Source organism: Schistocerca piceifrons, chromosome 8, assembly GCF_021461385.2.
Source record: "Schistocerca piceifrons isolate TAMUIC-IGC-003096 chromosome 8, iqSchPice1.1, whole genome shotgun sequence".
Classification (NCBI taxonomy): domain Eukaryota; kingdom Metazoa; phylum Arthropoda; class Insecta; order Orthoptera; family Acrididae; genus Schistocerca; species Schistocerca piceifrons.
Window position 1 is genome coordinate 20,459,962 of NC_060145.1, and position 24,972 is coordinate 20,484,933.

At 47.4% G+C, this 24,972-nt stretch overlaps 1 protein-coding gene across 2 annotated transcripts in view; it reads right to left on the reverse strand.

Annotated features, from left to right (window-relative positions):
* Positions 1 to 24,972, reverse strand: part of LOC124711656 — a 382,392-nt gene that overhangs the window by 23,082 nt on the left and 334,338 nt on the right. For both annotated transcript variants that reach the window (XM_047241845.1, XM_047241844.1), the window contains exon 3: positions 14,293 to 14,573. In XM_047241845.1, the coding sequence (XP_047097801.1) occupies positions 14,293 to 14,573 (281 nt within the window). The remainder of the gene's footprint in view (positions 1 to 14,292; positions 14,574 to 24,972) is intronic.

Here is a 24,972-nt window from a genome sequence, read left to right on the forward strand (position 1 = left end):
TGAAGCATTAAAACCGCCATCTTAACTTTTTCCTACTTTTTACTAATCCAGTCTCAAACTGTACGATTAGAAAGGGGTAGAAATTTTGCAGGCCACATGGATTCCAGGCCCGGCCGGTGTGGCTGAGCGGCTCTAGGCGCTTCACTCTGGAACCGCGCGACCGCTACGGTCGGAGCTCGAATCCTGCCTCGGGCATGGATGTGTGTGATGTCCTTAGGTTAGTTAGGTTTAAGTAGTTCTAAGTTCTAGGGGACTGATGACCTCCGATTTTAAGTCCCATAATGATCAGAGCCACGGATTCCAGCGATTTATTGGCATTAGCATACCGAAACAGCAGTGGTAGGGCCAACTGGCAGTCCGTGCACCGATCACCGATCCTGTGCAGGTCTTGCAGTATTTCGGTCCACCCTCCCGGTGTTGCAACCTTCCTATCGGCAACAGCACGGTCCGCTCTAACAGCCTCGTGGGTAACGCTCCTGGTTCGTGCAGCACTGCTTCGCATCCTCAGGACTCTCTTCACTCTGGTGACCGAGTGAGGTGGCGCAACGACAGCCAGTGGACTCTCATTCCGCACTGCTCTGTGTTGCGGAGGTCGAGGATACTAACTGCGACTGGCTCTGAGATTTCGATACACTGACGACCAGAAGAAACTCTGCCCACCCCGAGATTTAGTGCCATCTGGTTGGAGGTGCTGAGGACAAGTGACGGAGTAAGGAAAGTACATAAACGGAACAGAGACGAAAGAAAATCATTCCAGTGACGAAATTGGAATCGGGGAACTCCACCGACTTTGACGAAGTACAGGATGTTATGGTTCGGCGCCTGGCAACGATCATCTCGGTAACGGCGAAGCTCGTCGGCTGTTGGCGCGATGCTGCCTCGAGCACCTGTGGAAAGTGGTTGAAGGATGGTGAAACCACGAGAAGGCAAAGAGGCGCTGCGCCTCCACGCGACACGGAGGACGGAGGCGTCCCCAGTCGTTAGAGCAGGATAGGTAGCTATCTGTGGCAGATAAGATAATGCCGATGCAGGTGTAAGTGTTTCGGAGCGCACCATTCAACGCACAGTGTTCAATATGGAGCTTCTTATCAGACGACCCCTACGTGTTCATACGATCGCCGACATCGTCAATTACAATTTCTGTGGCGTTGACATCGGACCGCGAGCCGACGGGAAAACATCGCCAGGTCGGACGAATCACGTTACTTCTGACATCAGGTAGGCGGTCGTGTGTGGATATGCCGTGACAGAGGCCAACTGCTGCTCGAAACGTGCTCCACGCCACGGGGCAGTATTATGCTGTGCGGGACATTCACCTGGGCTCGCGTCGCACCTGTGGAGTAACCGAAGGCACCGACACAGCTGTGGACCGTTCGCCTTCCGACACGCTCAATTTCTGCTCTGACGGCAGTTACATCTTCCAGCAGTGGAGCTGTCCGTGTCACAAGCCCAGAATCAGTTGTAGCGAACCGTCCGTATTCGGCCAGAAGAGCGCAAAGTAGAAGTAGATTACAGCAGGCGCGCAGATGTTACGCCATACATAACACAACACAGCCGTCGCGCGTTGCGAGGCGAGCCTAATCGGAAAAGGGTGGAAGCTTTTCCTCACCAGCGACGGCAGCAGTGTTTAGTACACGCGCCGCAAGGCATAGGAGAGGTCCAAGTAAGTGCAGTCCGCAATCACATAAATACCTAGCCACTTGCGTACTGCAGTCATCGCAACACTGGCCCCCCTGCCGTGAGACAGGAGACGGCGGGGCGGCCCCGCACGGCGCCTCTCCAGTGGGCCGCAGCCGCCCCGCCCACCGGCACCTCACACGGCGAGTCCGGGGCCGCCTGTGGCGCGAGCAGTGGCGTTACGTGCGGGAAGGCGACCGCCCGCCTCCACTACACTGCCGCTGCTTCTAATGAATCACGGCGGAGAGCCGTAATAAAGAAATACGAAAGCCACAAAGCATTCTTCCTGACTCCGGCTCTCTTCACAAAGGTTGCAGTGGTTTGAGGAGCACACTGGTTAACTTACCTCGATGTCTTGCCCACCACATTCGTTCGACCTAAGTACGGTGGAACACATCTGGGTTGCTATCGGACATCAGCTCTTCGCCACCCACGAACTGCCGGTACATAATTTGCGGAAGCTGTCTGACCCGTGCTTAGGCACCTGGTGCCACATACCTCCCGAAACCTACCGACGTCTTGTCGAATACAGGCCACACACAAAATCGCTGTGGTACTGCTATCCAGAGGAAGACTAACACGCTATTACGCAGGCGTTAACATACACCTCGGTTCCTAGAACCCCTGAAGATACGTTGACTGTGGATATTGTATATCACAGACACAGTCCCTTTGACTGTTCGCCGGCCGAAGTGGCCGTGCGGTTAAAGGCGCTGCAGTCTGGAACCGCAAGACCGCTACGGTCGCTGGTTTGAACCCTGCCTCGTTCATGGATGTTTGTGATGTCCTTAGGTTAGTTATGTTTAACTAGTTCTAAGTTCTAGGGGACTAATGACCTCAGCAGTTGAGTCCCATAGTGCTCAGAGCCATTTTTTTGACTGTTCAGAGATGTCACTAAACCCACCCAAAGATGTAAACAACCGTGGATGATCAGCGCCTATTACACGCAGGGGGACCGACAGCCGATCAGTTCCAGTCATTCAACCAGGAAGGAAGTACACGGCTCGTGTTTTTCTGTAGCCGTGCCTAGACGGTCAATAGCGCGGTTCGATCGCGTCTGTGTTGTTACTTTGTGCCAGGAAGGGCTCTCAACAAGGGAAGTGTCCAGGCGTCTCGGAGTGAACCAAAGAGATGTTGTGCGGACATGGAGGACATACAGAGACGCAGCAACTGTCGATGACATGCCTCGCTCAGACCGCCCGAGGGCTACTACTGCAGTGGATGACCGCTACCTACGGATTATGGCTTGGAGGAGCCCTGACAGCAACGCCACCATGTTGAATAATGCTTTTCGTGCAGCCACATGACGTCGTGTTACGACTCAAACTGTGCGCTATAGGCTGCATGATGGACTCTCGACCTCCATGGCGAGGTCCATCTTTGCAACCACGACACCATGCAGAGCGGTACAGATGGGCCCAACAACATACGGAATGGGCCGCTCAGGAATGGCATCAAGTTCTCTTCGCCGATGAGTGTCGCATATGCCTTCAACCACACACAATCGTCAGAGACGTGTTTGGCGGAAACCCTGTCAGGCGTAACGTCTAGACACACTGTCCAGCGGGTTCAGCAAGGTGGGGTGGCATTGTGTGGGGCCGACGTATACCACTGGTGGTCATGAAAGGCGCCGTAAGGGCTGTACAATACGTGAATGCCATCCTCCGACCGATAGTGCAACCATATCGGCAGCATCTTGGCGAGGCATTCGTCTTCATGGACGACAATCCGCGCTCACATCGCACACATCTTGTGAATGACTTCCTTCTGTATAACGACATCGCTCGACAAGAGTGGCCAGCATGTACTCCAGGCATGAACCCTATCGAATATGCCTGGGATAGATTGAAAATGGCTGTTTATGGACGACGTGACCCACCAACCACTCTGAGGGATCTACGCCGAGTCGCCGTTGAGGAGTGGGACAATCTGGACCAACATCATCATCAGTTATCTGCTATATTAGCAGGTCCTTTGCCTCTCCATTTTCTGCGATCCATTGCTTCCTTCTTAAGGCTGCTGTATGTTGTACCGTCCATCATGCCATCCAGTATCTGGAATCTCTTCCTTCCTCGCTTCCTTTTCCCTTCTACATAACCTTCTAAAACTGTTTTTATCAGTCCGTCATTCTTTCTTAATATATGCCCAATCCAATTTCTTTTTCTTCTCTTTATTACATCTAGTAACTGCCTTTTCTCTCCCACTCTTCTCAGTACCTCTTCATTTTTTACTCTGTCCATCCAACTTATTCCTTCCATCTTCCGCCATGTCCAGATCTCAAAAGCCTCCAGCCTTTCTCTGTCTTTTTTCCTCATAGTCCATGTTTCAGCGTCATATAGAAGAACACTCCATACAAGACATTTTATGAGTCTCTTTCTGAGTTCTCTGTCCATACCGCTGCAGAAGATTCTCCTTTTCTTATAAAACGCCTCTTTTGCCATTGCTATCCTTTTTTTAATTTCTGTGGTGCACTTCCAGTCGGTGTCTAGCCTGCTTCCAAGATACTTAAAATTTTGCACCTGTTCTAGTGTTTCTCCATTCAGCACAATTTTTATTTCCTTATTTCCTCCTATTGCCAATACTTTTGTTTTATTTGTGTTAATTTTCATTCCATATTTTTTTCCGTTAGTTGCAATGGTGTCCACCAAATCCTGTAATTCTTTTTCCCCTGTGGCTAGAAGGACCATGTCATCAGCAAATCTCAAGCACCCTACTCTTCATCCTCCAATTTCTACTCCTTTGTCATCTAATGAGCATTGGTCAATCATATTTTCCAAGTACAGGTTGAAAAGAGTAGGTGATAAACAGCATCCTTGTCTTACTCCTTTCCCTAGTCTGATCCAGTTTGTACTTTCTCCTCTCACTTTAACTGAAACTTTTTGATTAAGGTACAATGAGTTTATAAGTCTTCTGGTTTTCCAGTCCAATCTCTTTTCCCTCATAATAGTCGCCAGCTTGTCCCAAACCACATTGTCAAATGCCTTTTCTAAATCGATGAAGCACATATATAGGTATCTTCCTTTTTCAATAAACCTTTCTCCCAAGATTCGTAGGAGACCTATTGCATCTCTGGTGCCCGTATTCCGTCTAAAGCCAAACTGCTCCTCGCCGAGATTCTCCTCTATTACTTTTTCAAGTCTTTTATTAATTATTCTTAACATCACTTTGGCTGCATGTGAAATGAGGCTGATTGTCCTGTGCTCGCTGTATTTCTTGGTTCCTTGTTTTTTCGGCAATGGAATCATTACTGTTGTCAAAAAGTCCTCAGGCCATTCACCACTGTCATATATTTTATTACATAACCTCAATATTTCTCTTATTCCATTGTGGTTCAAGCATTTTAGTATTTCTCCCGGTATTGTATCTGTACCTAGTGCTTTGCCATTTTTCATTGCATCAATGGCAGACTTTACTTCTTCCATTATGATGGTCGGTCCTTTCTCTTCATCACTTACACTGTTGTGTGGTTCAAGTTCCAGAGTTTCTGGTTTGCTATTTGTGTCATATAGCTCTTTTATATATTCTTCCCTTCTCTGGAGGACATCGTCACGATCTTTATACACTACCTCTTCGTCTTTACTCAAAATTTTCATAGTAGCACTTCCTGCTCTGTTTTGTTCCCATGTCATAGTCTTTACTCTGTTGTATAGTAAGTCGTATCTTCCTTTCCTGTCCAGTTCTTCAATTTCATCACATTCCTCTTTTAGCCATTTTTTCCTAGCCTGCTCTGTTTCTCTTCGCAGTTCGTTATTTAAACTTCGGTATATCTTTCTTGCATCTTCAGTGTTCTTGTTTTTCAATTTTCTTCTCTCCTCCATCTTGGAAATCATTTCTTGTGTGACCCATGGTTTTTTTGACCTTTTCCCTTTTACATATCCTATATTTTGCTGTCCTGCTTTAATGATTCCTTCTTTCAGCATATTCCAGTACTCATTGGCATTATCAGGTGCTTCTTTGTCTCGTAATGTGTTTAGAAAGTCCCGAGACAGCATTTGTGTAATTTGTTCTTTGTTGGACCTTATCTTCTCTAGATCCCATTTCTTCACCACTGTCGCCTTTTTCAGTTTTTTCATTCTTATTTCTATTTCTGCCATAAGTAAGTTGTGGTCACTATTAATATCTGCACCTGGTAATGTGTGCACCTTCTTGATTCCATTCCTGTACCTTTCTTCTACCAGTATAAAATCGATTTGGTTTCTATATTTATCCCCTGGTGATTTCCAAGTGTAGAGCCTCCTCTTATGGTTCTTGAACCATGTGTTTGCCACTATCAGCTGCCTTTCCCTGCAGAAGTCAATTAACCATTCACCTCTGTCATTTCTCTTTCCAAGACCATGACTGCCTACTATGTTTCCCTCTTTCCCTTCTCCCACAATGGCGTTCCAGTCTCCCATTACTATTTTGCAGCATTTTTTATTTTCGTCCATTATTGTCTCTGGACCAACAGTGCCTTGATGAACTTGTGGATAGTAGGCCCCTATGTCACGACGAATACAGCCATGCGTCAATGCAAGAGGACGTGCTATTGGATATTAGAGATACCGGTGTGTGCAGCAATCTGGACCACCACCTCTGGAGGTCTCGCTGTATGATGGTACAACATGCAATGTGTGGTTTTCATAAGCAATCAAAAGGCGGAAATGATGATTATGTTGATCTCTATCCCAATTTTCTGTACAGGTACCGGAACTCTCGGAACCGAGGTGATGCAAAACTTTTTTTGATGTATATAGTTTCAGCTCTTCAGTGTATGTCGTCGGTGTGTGTGTGTGTGTGTGTGTGTGTGTGTGTGTGTGTGTGTGTGTGTGTGTGTGTGTGTGTGTGTGAGGAAATGTAACATTAAAGTACAATATGCACATTCATAAATTGCTGAACCTTGAAAAAAAGATGAAATAATTAGTAAATATTAGTACGTATTGCTCATTCGCTTCAGGCAAGTGACCTTCAAACCATTTCTATGCAGCGCGGCCCAGATGGTCAGATACTCGGCACTCTCCTAACGTTCTACTGCCTCAGGAGAGAGACTCTGCGAGCTGGTACGGCGCGAGCCCGCCACATGCTTCTTGCTTCTCCCTGCTACGTGGTGCACCTCCAGCGCTCACCAGTGGCTGCTACTGCGGCTTCGCAGCACGTGTGGTTTGCGCCAGTCCCGCGTTCTTCGTCCACAGATTGCGAGATCTTTTATTTAACGACTCATCGCCAGGTGGCTATCAGAGACGAAATGTAGACTTTTTAGGGAGGATATTTGCCGTCTTCTCTCGGAATTTGTCTCAAGTGATTCAGAGAAACCGTGTAAAACCTTAGTCTGGATGGGCACGCGCGAATTTGAGCCGCGGCTCTGCAGAACGTTCGCCCAGTGTAGTGGTCGTTAGAGACGGAGATGAAATTCAGCGGGACAGTGAGAGGAGAGGAACCGACTGCGACATATCTGAAGGCGCAAACGCGGCACTGCATTGTCGTGAGGGAGGGACAGTGCCTTGTGCTGGAAGCTCCGTGCCGTCTCGCTCGCTTACACGTTATGGCCTAAGAACTGGACCACCAGACTAACAGACCTGTTACTACTCGCCAACCACTCCACTCAGTTAACGTGCTACACAGAGGAATTCCGAAATGGTTCCCTTTGATACATATCATTCCCCACTTACATCGAAATACCAGGTGAACTAATGGTCTTTGAAACTTGTCCTCGGAAGCTTATTTATTGGACGAAAAAAATTCGCCCTTTATCAAACGAATGTATAAAAATGCGACTGTTGGTTTTACGAAAAGGCCTTGCTCTGAACAGTTTTCGGCACGGTTTGCTCTTTTGACTGCACAATAAACTATTTTCAAAAAATCATTTACAGATGATGCAAGTGACTTTGTAACTGATGTGGAATGTGTTGCGAATGGTTTACCAATATCATAGGCTGTTTAAAAATACGAACTTTATGGAGGCTAATTGCAACAGAGAATCAAATATTGATCACACATGACGACGAGATATCGTACTCGGAAAAAAATTATCAACACTAAAACGAAAGGCATCTCTGTGACATATTCTTTTGATTATGGATTGAAGTCCTTCGCTGTGCCTCAGATCCTGTCGGTGTAATGTGTTACCTACTTCTATACACTGCAGCAGAAATCTTTGTTTACAGTGTTTGCTCATTTTCTAATTCCTTTGTCAATTTTTTTACTCACATTCTGCATACAATATATTAACTCGTCGCATTGCCTTGTAACTTAGTTCGTAGAACTTAAAAAAGAATTAAAATAATTTTTTTTACGTCGTTAATTAAAATAGCTGTAGAGTGACCCATAGAATATTGTGACGCTTACAGAACTGCTGCTGTTGTCGGAATGTTAACAACACACGCCGTGCAGCTGAGTAAATGCATGATGGAAGTTTTGGAGGGCATCAGTGATGGACTGACTGTGGAACACGCGCAGTACAGAACGTGCCGAAATCAAGATAGAAGAAGACAATGAAACCAGTTTCATCCAATGAATGGTATGTGAGCGTACTAGAGGGCTACGAAACAGGAGCCGTACAGTAAGTGGCTAGAAATTACAACGTGGCAGCATATGGAAAGCGCGTTGAAACGTACAAGGTGACCATTATTGAACTATATGAAATAAAATCGTCATAACTTCTGAACCGCTTGCGTTACGATGTTCACGGTTGACCGCGGGGCAAGATGAGAACCAGTGTGTGAATATCGTTTGGTTTAGCGACGAAGCCCACTCTCGCTCGGATGGGTTCGTCAATAAGCAAAATTGGCGCATTTGGGCGACTAAGAAACAGCATTTCGCGATCGAGAAGTCTCTTCACCCTCATGGGGTGAGTCTGTAGTGTGCAGTGTCCAGTCACGGAATAACCGTTGCGATATTCCTTGATGGCAGGGCGACTACCGGAAGGTACGTGAAGGTTTTGAAAGATGATTTCATTCCCGTTATCCAAAGCGACCCTGACAAGATGTGGTTCGTGCAAGACGAGTTAGACTCCATCGAAGCAGGAGAGTGTTCGATGTCCTGGAGGAGCGCTTTGGGGACCGCATTCTGGCTCTGGGGTACCCAGAGGCCACTGGCATGGGCCTCGATTGGCCGCCATATTCTCCGGATCTGAAGACATTCGACTCCTTTTTGCGGGGTATATTAAAAACAAGGTGTACAGCAATAATCCCAAAACCATTTCTAAGCTGAAAACGGCCACTCAGAAGATCATCGACAGCATCGGTGTTCCGATACTTCGGCGGGTCATGCAGAACTTCGCTATTCGTCTGCGCCACATCATCGCCAATGATGGCAGGCATATCGAACATGTCATAACCTAAATCTGAATATCTGTAGTGACGTTTACCTGCCGAATAAAGTGTTGCACGCCGTTGTTTGTAACTTATTTTCGTTTTCTTTTATATGTTTAAATAATTGTGACCCTGTACCTGCACAACGTAACAATATAGGCTGCACTACTGTTCCGCCAGTTGACTCGTGGAGGACAAGTAAATTAGTGTCACTGATGAACAGTAGTTTAAGGAATAATAGAAACAGGGTTAACCTTGCAGGTACCAGAAATTTTGGATAGGACTTCTTTTATGGAATTGTTAGGTATGTCATACAGTAAAGGGAAAGAATAGGTATATTGGCCCGCTACGAAAAATCATAAATATCCCATCACAACCAGCCGCCTTCCCTCTTTTGAAGGACTTTAGTTGATTTTCCATCTACCAGTACGTTATTTCGACATCTGTCATTTTGGCATTCGTGCGAAGTTTGAGGGAACGAATTTGAAAATGGAATTTAATATTTCAGCCTTCTCTCTGTCATCGTCCGTTTCAATGCTGTTACGCTCACTGAGTGTCTGGATGACACCAAAACTTCTTAGCATTTTCTGTCAGGTCGGTGGATAGGATTTTAGTCTCGAACTAGCTGAACGCTTGATGCATGGCTGTCTTTCAGGTAATTTAACGTGGTACGCGCAGTAACAGGGTCTCACAATTAACGTTCCAGTTTTCACGGTGCCCACCAGCAGGAACTCCCATAGAGAAGAAAGACTGATGTGGATATCACCCCCCCCCCCCCCGCCCCTCCCCTTTCCCCATTCATCCAATGGCGTACCGTGTTAATTGCTGTCATTACAGTCCGCATGCTCAGCTGGGTGGAAACGTGCTTGCCTCCCTTGCAAGTGCGCCCGTGTTCGATTCCCGGCCGTGTTGGAGATTTTCTCCGCTCGTGGACGGGGTGTTGTGCTGTCATCACCGGCACGCAAGTCGCCAAATGTGGCGTTAATTCAAGTAAGACTTGCAATCGGCAGCCGAACGTCCCCGGATGGGGCCCCCTGGCCAGCAATGCCATACAATCATTTCATGGTGTCATTGTGTGCTCAAAGAAAACTCTCCCTTTGCAGACGGAAGAGTGCGAATATAAAGCAGTGTTGGAGTGTTCGCCGTGTGGTTGGCGGGCTCGCGCAAGCGCAAAACGCGTGAGATAGGTCCACCTGGAGGGTAGCCTATACCAGCCCTCATACCGTATGGCACAAATATTCCGAGCTTTCCCTGGTTGGTATTTCAAGGTCGCCTTCACGACTACAGAACTCAAGTGTCCACGTGGAGGACTAGGGTTGAAAAATATCTAACAGCAAATCAGCGCTTTATTCATAAGCAGAATCACAAAAATATCACACAACAATCTAACGACACTGACGAGCAAACTGTTTACCAGTCTTGAACCACTAGATAAAGCAGTTCCAATAAATCTCGCCACTATACATTCAGAACTGCACCATGTGCTCTAGTTGTACTTAGAATTACGTTATGTGCAAGTAATGAATTCCGATCTGTAACTATGCACTGTGCTCACAACGGAATCCACACGGAAGCCAATTAAACGCAAGTATCCAAGTGTAAATTGGAAGAATATCTGGCATAACATAAATAATACAGTTATGAATAGCGGAGATAGAGCAATGTGGTATGATATAGAACACGAGGTCGTACTGACAGCAGAGGGGCTGCACAAAGTAAGTCCTTCACTGGAATGCACGAAATGTCAACTAATTGAAACCTGCCACATATCTGTATTTGCGACGAACAGACTCAGATTTGGACATGTACCACGAAAAAAACTGGCAGTCACTGACAGAACCAGTTCAAATACCACAACAGTGCAATTTCAGCTACTACATTCTAAGTTTCGAAACTCTGTAAAAAGCCAACTACTGCTCAGAATGATACCGAATTTCAACGGATGTTGTCGAAGAAGGGGGAAACGCTACGGAGAAAAAAAATTAAATTAAAAAACTGAAAAAATAAAATAAACGAAAATTTTACCACTAGATGGCTCTGTAAGCGGGAGAATAAGCAAAATAAAAGACGCGGGGTACACAGCTGTTACTCAGTCGGCAGGTACATCGATGGGCAATGCTCCAGCGTTAGACGCCTGCAGGAAGGTCCCCCATAGGGCTCCGTCCTGTCCCCAACTCTTTTCATCGTTTGTGTTAACGACTCACCGCACCCTGCCCCAGGTCGTCCTAGCTCACTTTACCTGTGCCGCAACGGGCAAACGCTGTGACAGTCTTTTGCACACCAACGTCACCTAACCCTCCAACAGGATCATTTTTATTGAAGATAGTGCTCCAACGCACACGGCTCAGCCAATGAAGCGACTGCTGCAGAGGAATTTTGGAAATACTAGAATTATCATTAGTCATATCCCTACAGCCTGGCCGTCCAGATCACCTGATCTTAATGTCTGTGACTTCTGACAGTGAGGGTCATCTGAAAGATACTGGGCCAATTACGAACGTCGCTCAGTTGAAGGCACGGACTGTGAACGCGACCCCCGAGGCACTCCGACCTGTTGTGGGACATTCCGTTTCTCGATTTCAACTAGTAGCACAAAACGGCGGACGGCGTACTGAACATACATATCTTGTGACAGTCTCACGACAGTTGAAAAACGATTACACTGTTAGTTTTTATGCAGTTTCCCGTCTCAGAGCAATTAAAAAGCGATGTCTTTTTTATTTTTTATGCAGTTCTTGGCCTCAGGACAATTGAACACGGATTATTCCCATCCGTTGTGACGCGATCTTGCCGTGGTGGATGGGCTTACGTAACTGACAGTACCAGAAGTGTCGAAATGCCGAACTTGGGTGGTGAAGCGGATCGAACAGTACGGTCGGTGTAAAGCGGGACTGACGCCATAGCCCTGGCTGCCATTTGCAGCCGAACCCGTTTACGTTATGGCGATTACGGCGCCAAGAGTGGGACAGTTTGCGATAATTTCTATGTTTTTTCTTGTTTTGGCAACTTTTCCTCGTTCTTCGATATGATTCCCCTCAAATTTGATGTCATTCTGAGCAGCAGTTCTTTTTTTAAGCGTTTTGAAATTGGAACTTTACTTATTATAATTCTGTATATTACATATCGGAAAAAGACAGAATTCTCCAGAATAAACGAAACTATAAGACGTGGTGCAACAACTTCGTCGCCGAGGCATTTTAGAGGAAATTAAGACTCCCTATCTGGAAAAGAAGTAAAGTTTATTCCGTCAGAAAAACAATGTAGTTTTCAGAGTAAAACTGCGTTCAACAGGACGGGAAATGCGTGGATTTGTCCAGAAAGAACGTAACGTTTCATTTTGAACCTTAATTGTAATTGCGAACACAAATGAACGGTATGAGGTAGCAGTCAGTAATGATCTGCATGTTGCAACTTAAAACTCACATAATACACGAGCGTTTGTACGTATTATGATGCAAGGCACTGTTTACTGTTTCTACACTGTTTTTTTTTTTTCTTTTTTTTTTTTTTTTTTTTTTTGGTGTTAGCGATGTAGTGTCTGAACCGTAGTAAAGTTAGCTTTGAAAAGCGCGCCGCAGCGCGTAGCGTGAAGCAGTCGCCCTCTCGCCCTCCTTTTTTCTAGTGGTGGCGCCTTTGTCGCAGTTGAAGGCCTCGTTGTCTCCCTCTAGCGGGAAAGGGGAAAAGTGGGCTGTTCGTGTGGGTTTAAGAAGTGGCGGTATGGGCTCTCGGGAGAGTTGGCAGTCGGGGCATCAAGAAGCGACGCGACTGCTCTGCCGGTGCTAGAGGGACAGCACGCAGACCGCGGCATCAGCGTAAGCGATGGGGCGTTAACTGCTCGTCGCGAAAGGACTCTTCCTGAGCGTGGGTCCGCGAGGGGCCTAGTCTGCAGTTCGGCCGTATGCTGTCGACCGGCGAGGAGGTTCTGAGGATCGGCGCGCCTTCCTGCGTCCGTTGAAACGGCTGGCAGCGGGCGGCTCGGCAGAGCGTTTGGAGGTGCTACGTTGGTTCAGTCCTGGGCGTCGCAACGCACCAGAAATTGAGTACTGATTGTCAACAGATTTTATGAAGTTTAACTTAATTCAATTTACTTATTATTGTTAATTATACCAGCCGTATTTTTGGGGGTTTCCCGCCATTCATTCTCGTCTGCCCACCCGTCTGGAAGGTGTAACTCACGTAAATTTCTGTTTATGTATATTTGGCTATAATCAAGCAGGTTGTTAATGTACGCCGTAGCGGATTTTTTATATTGTTTGTAGTCAGCAAAAACTGTTGTGTGTTTTTCCAATTCAATACCTTTTAAGGCTTTTACTCAACGTCCTTATGTGTTTTATACAGGTAGTTGCTTATTAGTGTGTTTTCTTGCCATGGAAAAGTTTACCATTTCATTACGGGTAGAAATTGTTGCCTCGAAAGAAGAGTGTTGTAAAAGTTCGCAAGTCCTACCTGGCGAGCGTGTGTGTTTGCCGTAAGTTAACTGGCAGAAATTTGTAAATTTTTTTTTTTTTTTTTTTTTAAATATATTTTGGAAATGTTAATGTTACTAACTGTGAGTGTCCTCCCCCCGTGTGCACGACTCGTGCGTTTTGGTTTTTCTATTTTGAGAACTTTTGTAAATAGGATTGTCCTTACAAGCTAGATTCTGCGCCATTTAATGAATGGAGTGAAATTCACCTGTAATGTAGCTGAGCTCGAAATATTATACAGCTTCGCGTTGTATACGTTAAGTTGCTTGCCTGTACTTGCCTTTTACTGGCGTCAAATTTTTTATAATTAATAATTTAAAAGCTCCTTTCATATCGTAAATGGCCACTCATTTGTTAAATGATTGTTGGTCCTTTTTTTAAATATCGTGAAGTCTTGCACCAAATTTGAATGAAGAGTGTTATTGAAAAGTGTGTGTAATTTCAAAAATGGTTCAAATGGCTCTGAGCACTATGGGACTTAACTGCTGGGGTCATCAGGTTCTAGGGGTAGAACTTAGAACTACTTAAACCTAACTAACCTAAGGACATCACACACATCCATGTCCGAGGCAGGATTCGAACCTGCGACCGCAGCGGTCACGCGGTTCCAGACTGAAGCGCGTAGGACCGCGCGGCCACACCGGCCGGCTGTGTGTAATTTCACCAGTTATTGATTGACACCTACTTCCACTTTACATTTTGTGTATTGATAGAGATTAAAAACCTTTGGTGAACCAGTAGTAATTGTACGGTTCAGTGTCCTAGTAATTGTATCTTTACGTAACGAGTGTGCTTCGTGTTTGAAGTACGGGCTGGGGCAGCCCGCCGCAGGAGTCGTAGTGTGGGCGTGGGTGTGGGATTACCTGAGAGCGAGCGGCTGCACGGGCACGGCGTACAGCACGCGCACGGGGAAGTGCAGCGCGGCGGAGGCGGCGGGGGCGGCGGCGGCGGCCGGCACGGGGGCGATGAGCGCGCCGACGCGCAGCGGGACGCGGCGGCCGCCGTGGCGCACCGTGAAGGCGGCGGGGAACGGCACCGAGCACGACGACGCCGCCGGCACCATCAGCGGCCGGCGCAGCACCACGCGCACCGCCGGCAGCATCTGCTGCTGCTGCTGGCCCTTCCTCGCGGGCGACCCCTCCGCCTGCGGGCACACGAGCAGACTGTGTCTAGCCCATCTCCCATCTGGCAAAGGCCAACTGCACTCTGTATACAATGGTGGCAACTCAAATTCTGGCGGGACATCGAACAAAAGTAGAGCCGTCGTCCTAAGTATAAATTGGCAGCAATTTCAAAACGGTGTATTGTCATGCTGGCTGACTAGGAATACGAGCACACGATCACCGGCCTAACTGTGACGTCAGAATGCGAGACCTCTGGTCGGGAATGCAAAGTGGGGCACACGGGCACACCTCTACGGCGTAACACTCCACTTCGGACCCGTCGGGCTGTTTGTGTAACTGTGTGCAAAGCTGGCATAGTGGCCCACAGCTGGAATACTGGCTCCGGTTCTATGACGTCAGAAAGCTGCTCTGACCCGTTGTGCTATTTATGTTGTTGTTGTTGTTATGGTCTTCAGTCCCGAGATTGGTCTGATGCAGCTCTCCATGCTACTCTATCCTGTGCAAGCTTCTTCATCTCCCAGTACCTACTGCAACCTACATCCTTCTGAATCTGCTTTGTGTATTCATCTCTCGGTCTCCCTCTACGATTTTTACCCTCCACGCTGCCCTCCTATACTAAGTTGGTGATCCCTTGATGCCTCAGAACATGCCCTACCTACCGGTCCCTTCTTCTTGTCAAGTTGTGCCACAAACTCCTCTTCTCCCCTATTCTATTCAATACCTCCTCATTAGTTACATGATGTACCCATCTAATCTTAAGCATTCTTCTGTAGCACCACTTTTCGAAAGCTTCTATTCTCTTCTTGTCCGAACTATTTATCGTCCATGTTTCACTTCCATACATGGCTACACTCTATACAAATACTTTCAGAAACGACTTCCTGACACTTAAATCTATACTCGATGTTAACAAATTTCTCTTCTTCAGAAACGCTTTCCTTGCCATTGCCAGTCTACATTTTATATCCTCTCTACTTCGACCACCATCAGTTATTTTGCTCCCCAAATACCAAAACTCCTTGACTATTATAACAGTGTGGAATTCAGGCGTGCCAGCCTAGACTTTAGAGACAGGGACAGGTTAGGTTCTGCGACGTTGGAATTCCCGTTCCGGAATACTGGCGCTATGACGTCCGAGACAAAGATGTTTGTGAAGCTCTTATCCTGCGTGCCACGTTTTCCCTAGCTTCTACTCACTGAGAGTTCCGTGGTCACTGCTTCTCCTAACTCTAAATTTGTTCTTTCCGCATTATATCTTTAACACCACAGTGGGAGTGAAAGCCTTTCACACAGAGTGCACGGTTACTTATAGAATTCGAGCGTACTGCTTCTCCTAACTCCTGTTCCTCTAAATCGCCCTGGAGTTGCACTGGTGACAGTTCCGTGCGCAGAGAGGTAGCGCGGATACCACCGATTCACCTACCACAAGCCAAGTGGGGAATGTCACTGCCGCTTGTCCTAAGATTGGCCCCGTATGTGCAGTGTTTCAAACAGCTGCAGGAAATGGAATACTAACGAATCATCTTTGTTTAAACAAACAAGTACCCGGCCAGGCAGAAGTCCCGGTTCCGCGACTGCAGAGTTCGTGTTCGAGAAGTGCTTCCGCTGTCGGTCAGAGCCGCGTCGCCGCGCACCACTGCCGAGGCTGCAGGGCCGCACGCCCGGGCCCCTGCACCGCCTTAAGGCGCGCCGGCCCCGACTTAAAACGTCGGGAAAAGTGAAAGCGCCGTGCACGTTGCGCACCCGGAAAGAAATTTCCTTACATAAATGTGTGTGGAGCGCATAGCGATAATAACATAACAGACCAACTCAGAGCTATCGAACACGCAAATTTATATGTGGAAGCCGTATGGCATCAATATTTGAGAATCAAACACGCTTATACGAATTTACAAGTTGAAACGCACCCACAAAAACGGAAATACGTATGATGGAAAAGTACGATATTTTCTACGAGAGTAATCGTCAACAACATCCTCGTACATCGCATTTCGACACGAAAATACGAACTGCCGCCACCAACAGGGTGCAGCGCAAACTGGTTGCTAGCTCCATCTGCTGGAAGTACGGACGCTATGCCTCGAGAATGCCAACAGAGGCTAACGGGAGTGACGTGTGAAATCTCTAGCTGCTGCGTGTCGTCACACACGGATCGTTCACGCTAAGCCGCGCCTACTCCTGTTGTAAGTCGCCGCTGCATTAAGCCTTCCATCAGACGTTTCCACTGCATTTCTACGTCCGACGTCGAAATACCGTGAAGAAAGCGGTGTGGTTTCCAAAGAAATCGGGAAACATATGAGATTTGCTGTCAGTTCTTGAAAAACGGAAATGGATGTTCAATAGCACATCAGTATTCATTGCAGCCTCGGTTCTGCGTTACACCAGAAAAATACGTTGCTAATGGCACAGACACATTTCGAATTTGTCACCCAAAACGTAGAATCCATCCTTTTATCTTGTGTTATTTTACAGTTAAGTGCTGTAATTTATGAAATCAAAGAACTACCCACTGTAAGGGTGAAAGGTTTCTTTTCGGGGGTGGGGCAACCCATGACGTCATCGGTGACATACTCTGTGCCTGAACTCTCCTTGTTGAAACTGAAACTGTTCTTCTTGCAGATGACACAAATTTTATTGTGAAAGATGGGAAACGTAATATAAATGATGTATCTAAATAGAGTGGTGAGTAACATCAGCATGTGGCTTTCAGAGAACATCTACAACACTACTTTGCAATTCACTCTTTAGTCCCTGGCAGAAGGTTCATCCCGCGTCTGCGGTTGCTGAAAAGGCTCTTAATGACCTGCCAGGGGGCAGTGCTGTAAGGATGAGCAGGGGAACGGCCACTGAAAAGTGCCTACTTTCTGCTCCGGCCTACATTTGAAACAAGTTCGTGGGGCGGTGGGACGCCTGGATATCATGGCAGGCAGCCGGTGGCCAGTGTGGGGTGGAGAAGTGGTGCGCCCTCTGGGGCGGAGGCCGTGCTTTAGGGTGTATTTTGGAAGTCTGGGTTTCGTGATCAACGAGGGCATTGAGTGCAGTACGGAAGACAGAGTATCTGTACCGTGTTCTCGTGTGTAGGCAGCGATTTCTGCTTTCACAGTATCCGGTTGTGCTTTGTGAGTGTTGAGGAGTAATAAGTGTGGGCTTTGGCGGTAACATAAGGGCTCTGTCGAAACTTGGAGATTTTAGTTAGCCCGAAGTGGAAGTCAAATGAAAACGAGACAGATAGAAGTAAAAACTAGCCAAGTGCGAATAGGACTAGCGTATTGAGGCTTCGGCGCGAACTTAATTCATCCTGGGATTCGAGAATCTGTACGATTTTTGCATGTTTTCGATATAGTTACTGGCAAGATATCGGTCCCGGGAATTTCAAGACCGTACCAAAATCTGTACAGTAGTTCCCCACACTAGCCCAGACGTAAAATAAGATGCTATCAGAGGACTTCAGTTTATATCTATAAACATAGAAGATTTAAGAAAATATTTTTATTTACTAACTAAAACACGACTACAACTTACATTTTATGTTTGTATTTAGTAATGTTCGGATGACGAATGGAATGTATCTTCAAATGGCAAAAAATATTTTTTATTTGATATTACTGTTTAACAATTTCCAGATTTTTTTTACTTTACGTGTACTGTGAAACCTTGCTTCTTGCTAAAGGTTTTGTCGTGTGAGTTTGCGAGTATCAAAATATGTGACATAAATGAGTGAATCTTTTGATTGCACTGACTTAGAAACTTCAATTTTTCGCACCACCAAAGGACTATACATCTTAGTAAGTGACATGATTTTGAATTTGATACGCCAACCTGTTCGCCAGGAAAAGGGTTCTTAACTGGCGGACAGGCAAGCAGACAGACAGATAAAAATGACAAAAAATTTGTGTTCGTGTTTTATAATTACAAATTAACAATTTTCGAATTTTTTCCCTTTACTTGTACTGCAAAGCCTCGCTTCATGCCAAATTTCATGAGTCTAGATCAACGGGAAGTACGATGTCGGATTTGATGAATGAGTTATCGAATATAAAAATATGTGACATAAATGACCGCATCTTTTGATTGAATTGACGTATAAGCTTAAAATTTTTACAATGCTGAGGGACCATTGACCTTAATGTCTGGCAACCTGATACGCCTACACCTTCCTGAGTAGAAAGGTTCTTCACAGTCGGACTGAGAGACACACACGGACGGACGGACGGACGGACAACTAAGCGACCCTGTAAGGGGTTTGTTTTTCTTACTGAGTGAGGCAGAGAATCCCGAAAAGTGAGTAAACTGTGTGTTATTACGAACGTGATCGCCATAGCTGTTAACGCATTTGTCTCAATGTGAGACAAGACAATCGGCACCTTCACTGGAAAATATCTGCGGGTGCCTACGGAACCACGATTGTACTCGGGCACGTCCCTCTTAGTCCGAAGCACATCGACGGCCACCGATGTCCTTCTTCCAGTATTCAACAATGTGGAAGTCGAATGGGGAGTGATCGACACTGTACGGAGGGCGTGTAAGGGGTTCCCAGCGAAACTTGTGCAGCCAAGTCCAAACAACCTCGGCAGCATGTGAGCGGGCACTGTCCCGCAACAGAATGATGACGACCCTCAACTCTCCTCGGCGTTGGGACTTTATGGGGTGCTTGAGTTTCCGCAGAGTGTCCACGTGCCTCTCTACACTAGTATTCGGTTGGTGTTCCAGAAAGTCAATAAAGCCCTTGCAGCCAAAGAAAAACGTTATCGTACCTTTCCCGGAACTGCCGTGTCTGTTGTTTCGACTACGCTGCAGGAGTTTCGTTACGAAGTCCTTACACATCCTCCGTACAGTCCCGATCTCTCCCCACGCGATTTCCGTATTTTTGGACTTCCGACTGAAGACACTGGAGGCGATGGATTTGCTTCGGATGAACAGACGCACGCCTGATTACAATCAGTTTTCCGTAGGCGACCAAAAACATTGCTCCAGGAAGGCATTGACCGTCTTGTCTCACAGTGGGATAGACGTGTTAACAGTCATGGGGTTTACTTTTGGAATAATAAACAGTTTACTTACTTTTTTTCCATGTCTCTCGTTTTCATTTTTACAGATAAAACGTGACAGACTTGGCTAGTGTTGTTCTAAACTAATAAATGTCATCTGTATCAGTGCAAATCTGAGAGTGACGTTTTCAGAGTGGCGTTTTACCTGTTGACACTGAACTGTTTTTGAGTCTGGTTGTCGAATAATTGTCAACGGTAATTGCGAACAGCCAGCTGACAGTTATTTATTGAACTCTTAAAAAATGGCTCTGAGCACTATGGGACTCAACTTCTGAGGTCATTAGTCCCCTAGAACTTAGAACTAATTAAACCTAACTAACCTAAGGACATCACACACATCCATGCCCGAGGCAGGATTCGAAGCTGCGACCGTAGCGGTCTCGCGGTTCCAGACTGCAGCGCCTAGAACCGCACGGCTTGAACTTTTAGCCGTTCCAAATCTTACCTGAAAGTAGTCGGGTAGCAATAGGTGTTTTCAATTGTCGACTTTGGAACTCTCGCCGGCCAGAGTGGCGGAGCGGTTCTAGGCGCTACAGTCTGGAACCGCGCAACCGGTACGGTCGCAGGTTCGAATCCTGCCTCGGGCATGGATGTGTGTGATGTCCTTAGGTTAGTTAGGTTTAAGTAGTTCTAAGTTCTAGGGGACTGACGACCTCAGAAGTTAAGTCCCACAGTGCTCAGAGCCATTTGAACCATTTTTTGGAACCCTCCCTCGCTGGTCTAGGAGAGGTTAGCTGCCCTTATTTAATCTGACTGGACAGTGTGGCACAGTAATTAATACGGGTCCGCCAAAGACGTTTCCGTTTATATCCGCGGAGCAATACGTCGGATCACTGGTCCCGTGGGTCGCACACCTCTATGAGAGTACTGTGGGTTTTGGCGGCGAGTGTGACTCGGCGCAACGCCACAGATGCTTTCGAGTACGGGCGAAAGGAACGTTGCAACGAGACTCCTAAAAATCGAGACATCCGGTGGAAATCGCGACATCGGGCTGCACTACACAGGCTGGCCCACAGGTGTGAAAGAACAGCCGTCCAGCTGTTCCCGTCAGTCAGAGCGCGGCGTAATGGCGACAAACGCCGGTGCCGAATCGCAGCTGGGGGCCTTCACGGCCGTGTTACACGCGTGTCGTTCTGCAGCCGCTATACCGACAGAGTTTCACACACTTGTCGAATGCGAGCCTCATACATAATTTATTCGCTCCCGCCCGGGAAAACATTTCCATAGAGATAGGTGCGCGGCCCTGAGCGGGGCTGCTAATGCCCCGGCACAGTACTTAGGCTAATGCCGCCCGCGGGAGGTCTCTGCCACGGCCGTAATCTCGGGGCGGCCGATGCTATCGCCGTTTGTAGCAGATACCGTCACAGGCGGTTGGCGGTCCCCTTTCTGTCCTTTCCCCTTTTACGCCCGCGGCGGTAAACGAGACCGTCGGTGTCGCTGTTGCCCTTGCCCTACGGCAGGCCTACACATCCTCTCTCCAAACTAGGGCTTCGTAAACGCGCCACCAATTTTCGGGGACCGGTCATAGGCAGCAGTCTTCGGGAAAGTACAATGCTGGTGCGCAGGAACTACAATCTCAGCCATTCTTAGCGGTCTGAGTACTGTCACAAATTCATCCGTAAGTGCAGCTTGCACGGCGATATCGACTATGTTCCGCTTAACACCTCCAGATCGTGTGGGCGCACCGAAGTCGTAAGACAGAGCGAAGCGCAGAACAGGCAGAATAGCAGTTTCCATTTCTCAATTGTTCTCTGTCGTATGACGTCTGAGTAAAGATGTAGGACTTTTGTTCTGTGTGTTACATAAACAGCTGACAAAGCAACATTTTGAATGCAAGTAGCTCCGTCACACATTCATTCCGTTCCAGTTATTTCTGAATGTTCACGTAAGTCATTCAAGAGATATCACCTTGCTTTCTGCTGACGGAAAGCGTGCGTTAATGAAGATATGTAGATACTGGGTTAGCGAGATACAGTCTCATATCTGCACAGCCGGAAGGATCACGTAATATTGGCTTTAACCGCCCACAGAGAAGGTGGTATTCTTCGCGCCGTCAATTGAAACCGCTATTAACTAAACACGCCTTTCTTACATGCTTAATGACCAGGTTCCTTGGTAGCAGTCGAGGGTTTATGGATTCCAAAAATGTTCAAATGTGTGTTATTCCTAAGGGACCAATCTGTTGAGGCCATCGGTCCCTAGACTTACACACTACTGAAACTAACTAATGCCAAGAACCACACACACACACACACAAACGATCGTTGTAGTGACCTGCACAACGACAACATCGATGGCACCATGGGGGGGAGATTCAGCGGTGACTGCAGAGATGAAGGCTTCCCAGTCCACCTTGTTTAAAGCCCATCTGGATGTGCGTCCGTGGGAATGATGCTAGGGGAGTGACAGGAAGATGGGGAAGTGGTCACTATCACTCAGGTCGTCATGTGCTCTCCAGTGGACAGGTGGGAAAAGGTCAGAACTGCAAACCGAGAGATCAGTGGCCGAATATGTGCCATGTGCCACACTGAAATGTGTGGGGCACCTGTATTTAAGAGGCAGAGGTCGAGTTGTGACAGTAAATTTTCGACCTCCCTACCTCAGCCAGTAAGCATGGCGCCACTCTACAAGGGGTTTTGCACGTTAAAATCTCCCAAAAGTACGAAAGGTTTAGAGAGTTGATCAATCAGTGCAGCCAATACTAACAGGGGTACAGCACCATCTGGAGGAAGATATACATTGCAGACAGTTATTTCCTGCATCGTCTTATCCTGACAGCCACAGCTTCAAGAGGGGTTTGAAGAGGTACAGGTTCACTACATACTGAGTTCAGGACATAGACGCAAACTCCACCTGAGGCCCTATTATAGTCGCTACGGTTCCTATAATATTCCTTACAACCGCAGAGGGCAAGGGTCCGCATTGCTGGGAACCAGGTTTCCTGGAGGGCAATGCAGAAAGCAGGTGTAAAGCTTAGCAGTTGCCGTAGCTCAGCCGAGTGGTGGAAAAACCTCCTCAATTCCACTGGAGGATTACGTGATTGTGAGACTAGGAAGGCATGAAAGACTCAATGAGGCAGTCTACGCCTCAGGGTCACCTGCTGCCACCAGATAAGTACCTGTGCGATCGACATCCATTGTGTCTGAGGGCCCAGCGAGATCTAGGTCCTCAGCAGACGCCATAATCTCCACCTCAGACACCGAGCTTGTAGATAGTGGTGGTGTCGTTGGCACCGCAGTGCCTTGTTTCTTGAGGGTCTTTTTCTTTTTAGGTTTCTCTCGCTGCTATTTAGGTTTGTCCGGCTGGGAGGATTCAGCCTCAAGGACTGAGGAGGACCCAAGGGATCCCTACTTGGCGAGAGGAGCTGAAGAAGACTTACACTTCTCCAGCTGAGAAGTTGGGACTGACGTCCCCGGTGGTTGGGGGGGTTCCTCCTGAAGTAGGTTGTGCAGGAGCAGCAGGGAGGGAAGTGCCCCACCATCTAGGGGGCAGGAGGAGTGATTGCTCTGAGAGCCAACTGTATGTGGCGCAATGGAAGATCGTAGAACTGTTGTCGTAGCAATAGCGTAGGTTGACGTCATATGCACAGGATGTAGCCTCTCATTTTTTCTCTTAGCCTCGGTGTAGGTCGGTCCAGGGTCTTGTACTCCATTATTTTTCTTTCTTTCTGGAGAATCCAGCAGTCTGGCGAGCAAGGCAAATGGTGCTCTCCGCAGTTGTCACAGATGGGAGGCGGGGAACAGGGAGTATTGGGATATGAAGGACGTTCACAATCCCAACATCTGATGCTGGAAGTACAGCGGTAAGACATATGGCCGAACTTCCAGCACTTACAGCACCGCATCGGGGCAGTGATTTATGACTTTACGTCACAGGGGTAGACAACCACATTTAACTTCTCAGGTAATGTCTCACACTCGAAGGTCAAGATGAGTGCACTGGTGGCAACCTGATTATCCCTCGGAACTCGGTGGACGTGCAGGACGAAATGGACACCTCGCCGCTCTAAATTAGTGCGCAGCTCATCGTCAGACCGCAAAAGAAGATCCCTGTGAGATATGATACCCTTGACCATATTCAAGCTCTTATGGGGCGTGATGGAAACAGAAACATCCCACAGATTGTCACAGGCGTGTAGTGCCTGTGACTGGGCAGAGGACGCTGTTTTGATCAAGACCGACCCTGACAGCATTTTGGACAAGCCCTCCACCTCCCCAAACTTTTCCTCTAGATGCTCCACAAAATCTGATGTTTCATTGACAAGAAAGATACCCCACCAAATCTTGTACATATGAGGTACCGGGGTGAATAAGCTTCGCTGCCATCCTTAGCCTGGAGTTCTTCCCATGGTGTGGCCAATGGGAGGGGGTGGGGGTGGACGATTTGGGGTCACTTAGAGACTGCTGGTGTTTGACCACCAGCAAGAAATGATATACTACACTTAATGCTGTGCCATCCGCCCCGATGCCACCCACTGCGACTAGGAGCCCTCCCCACAGGCGCCACCCAGCCGCAGCAAGGGCCACTTGGCAGGAAGGCCATTGCCGGGAGTTCCGATGCCCCAGGGTGATGGGCATCTATCTATTGCTTGTCATACGTGAGGAGTTAACGGCGGAGGCATCAGCAGAGCGATCCCAGTGTGGTCAGGCGGCTACAACCAACAGGGTACTTGGCAGCTTCACCGCAACGGACTGGCTACTGTGCTGAATATCAGGCACAAACGAGCTAAGAAGTCCATTATCGTCAACAGCGCAGAAAGCGATACTGCTCAGAGGATGGAGGAAAACGCACCTAGGAGGGTGACCAGACTCAACAGCAGTAGAATGAGCAGAAGTGCCGATCCACATCGACGAAGGATGAGAGAAGTCTCAGCACAAGATGGACACTACGCACCATGTAAGGCGCCCATCCCCAGTTGGTTCGCTCTTCGGGAAAATTTCGAAAAATGGAGGTCAAACCCTACTGGGGACCAGCACATAAAGGCCGATACGTGTGAGACTCCTTTTAGTCGCCTCTTACGGTAGGCAGCCTGTTGTAACGTCCGGACCCGCAGGGGGAAAGCCAGTATTCTCCTACACAACGACAGAATTTCAACATTTAAGAAATCGATGCCATCTTGACTATTAGCAACTAGTCGAAATGTTCATTTTTACTAACTTAACCGGTCCTTCAGAATGTGTCAAATTGTCAGTGGGTTATTGTTATTTCCATTCAAAGGCTCACGATTGATGCTTGTGCGAAAATTCTCTGACGGTAATGAACACCTTGACCGAATGTAACCAATGCCCATGTGAGCACATGATGGCCACAGTGATTGTAGGTAGCATCAGTAGGTCTTTTCAGATGGATGTTTCAATACCGCAACACCACG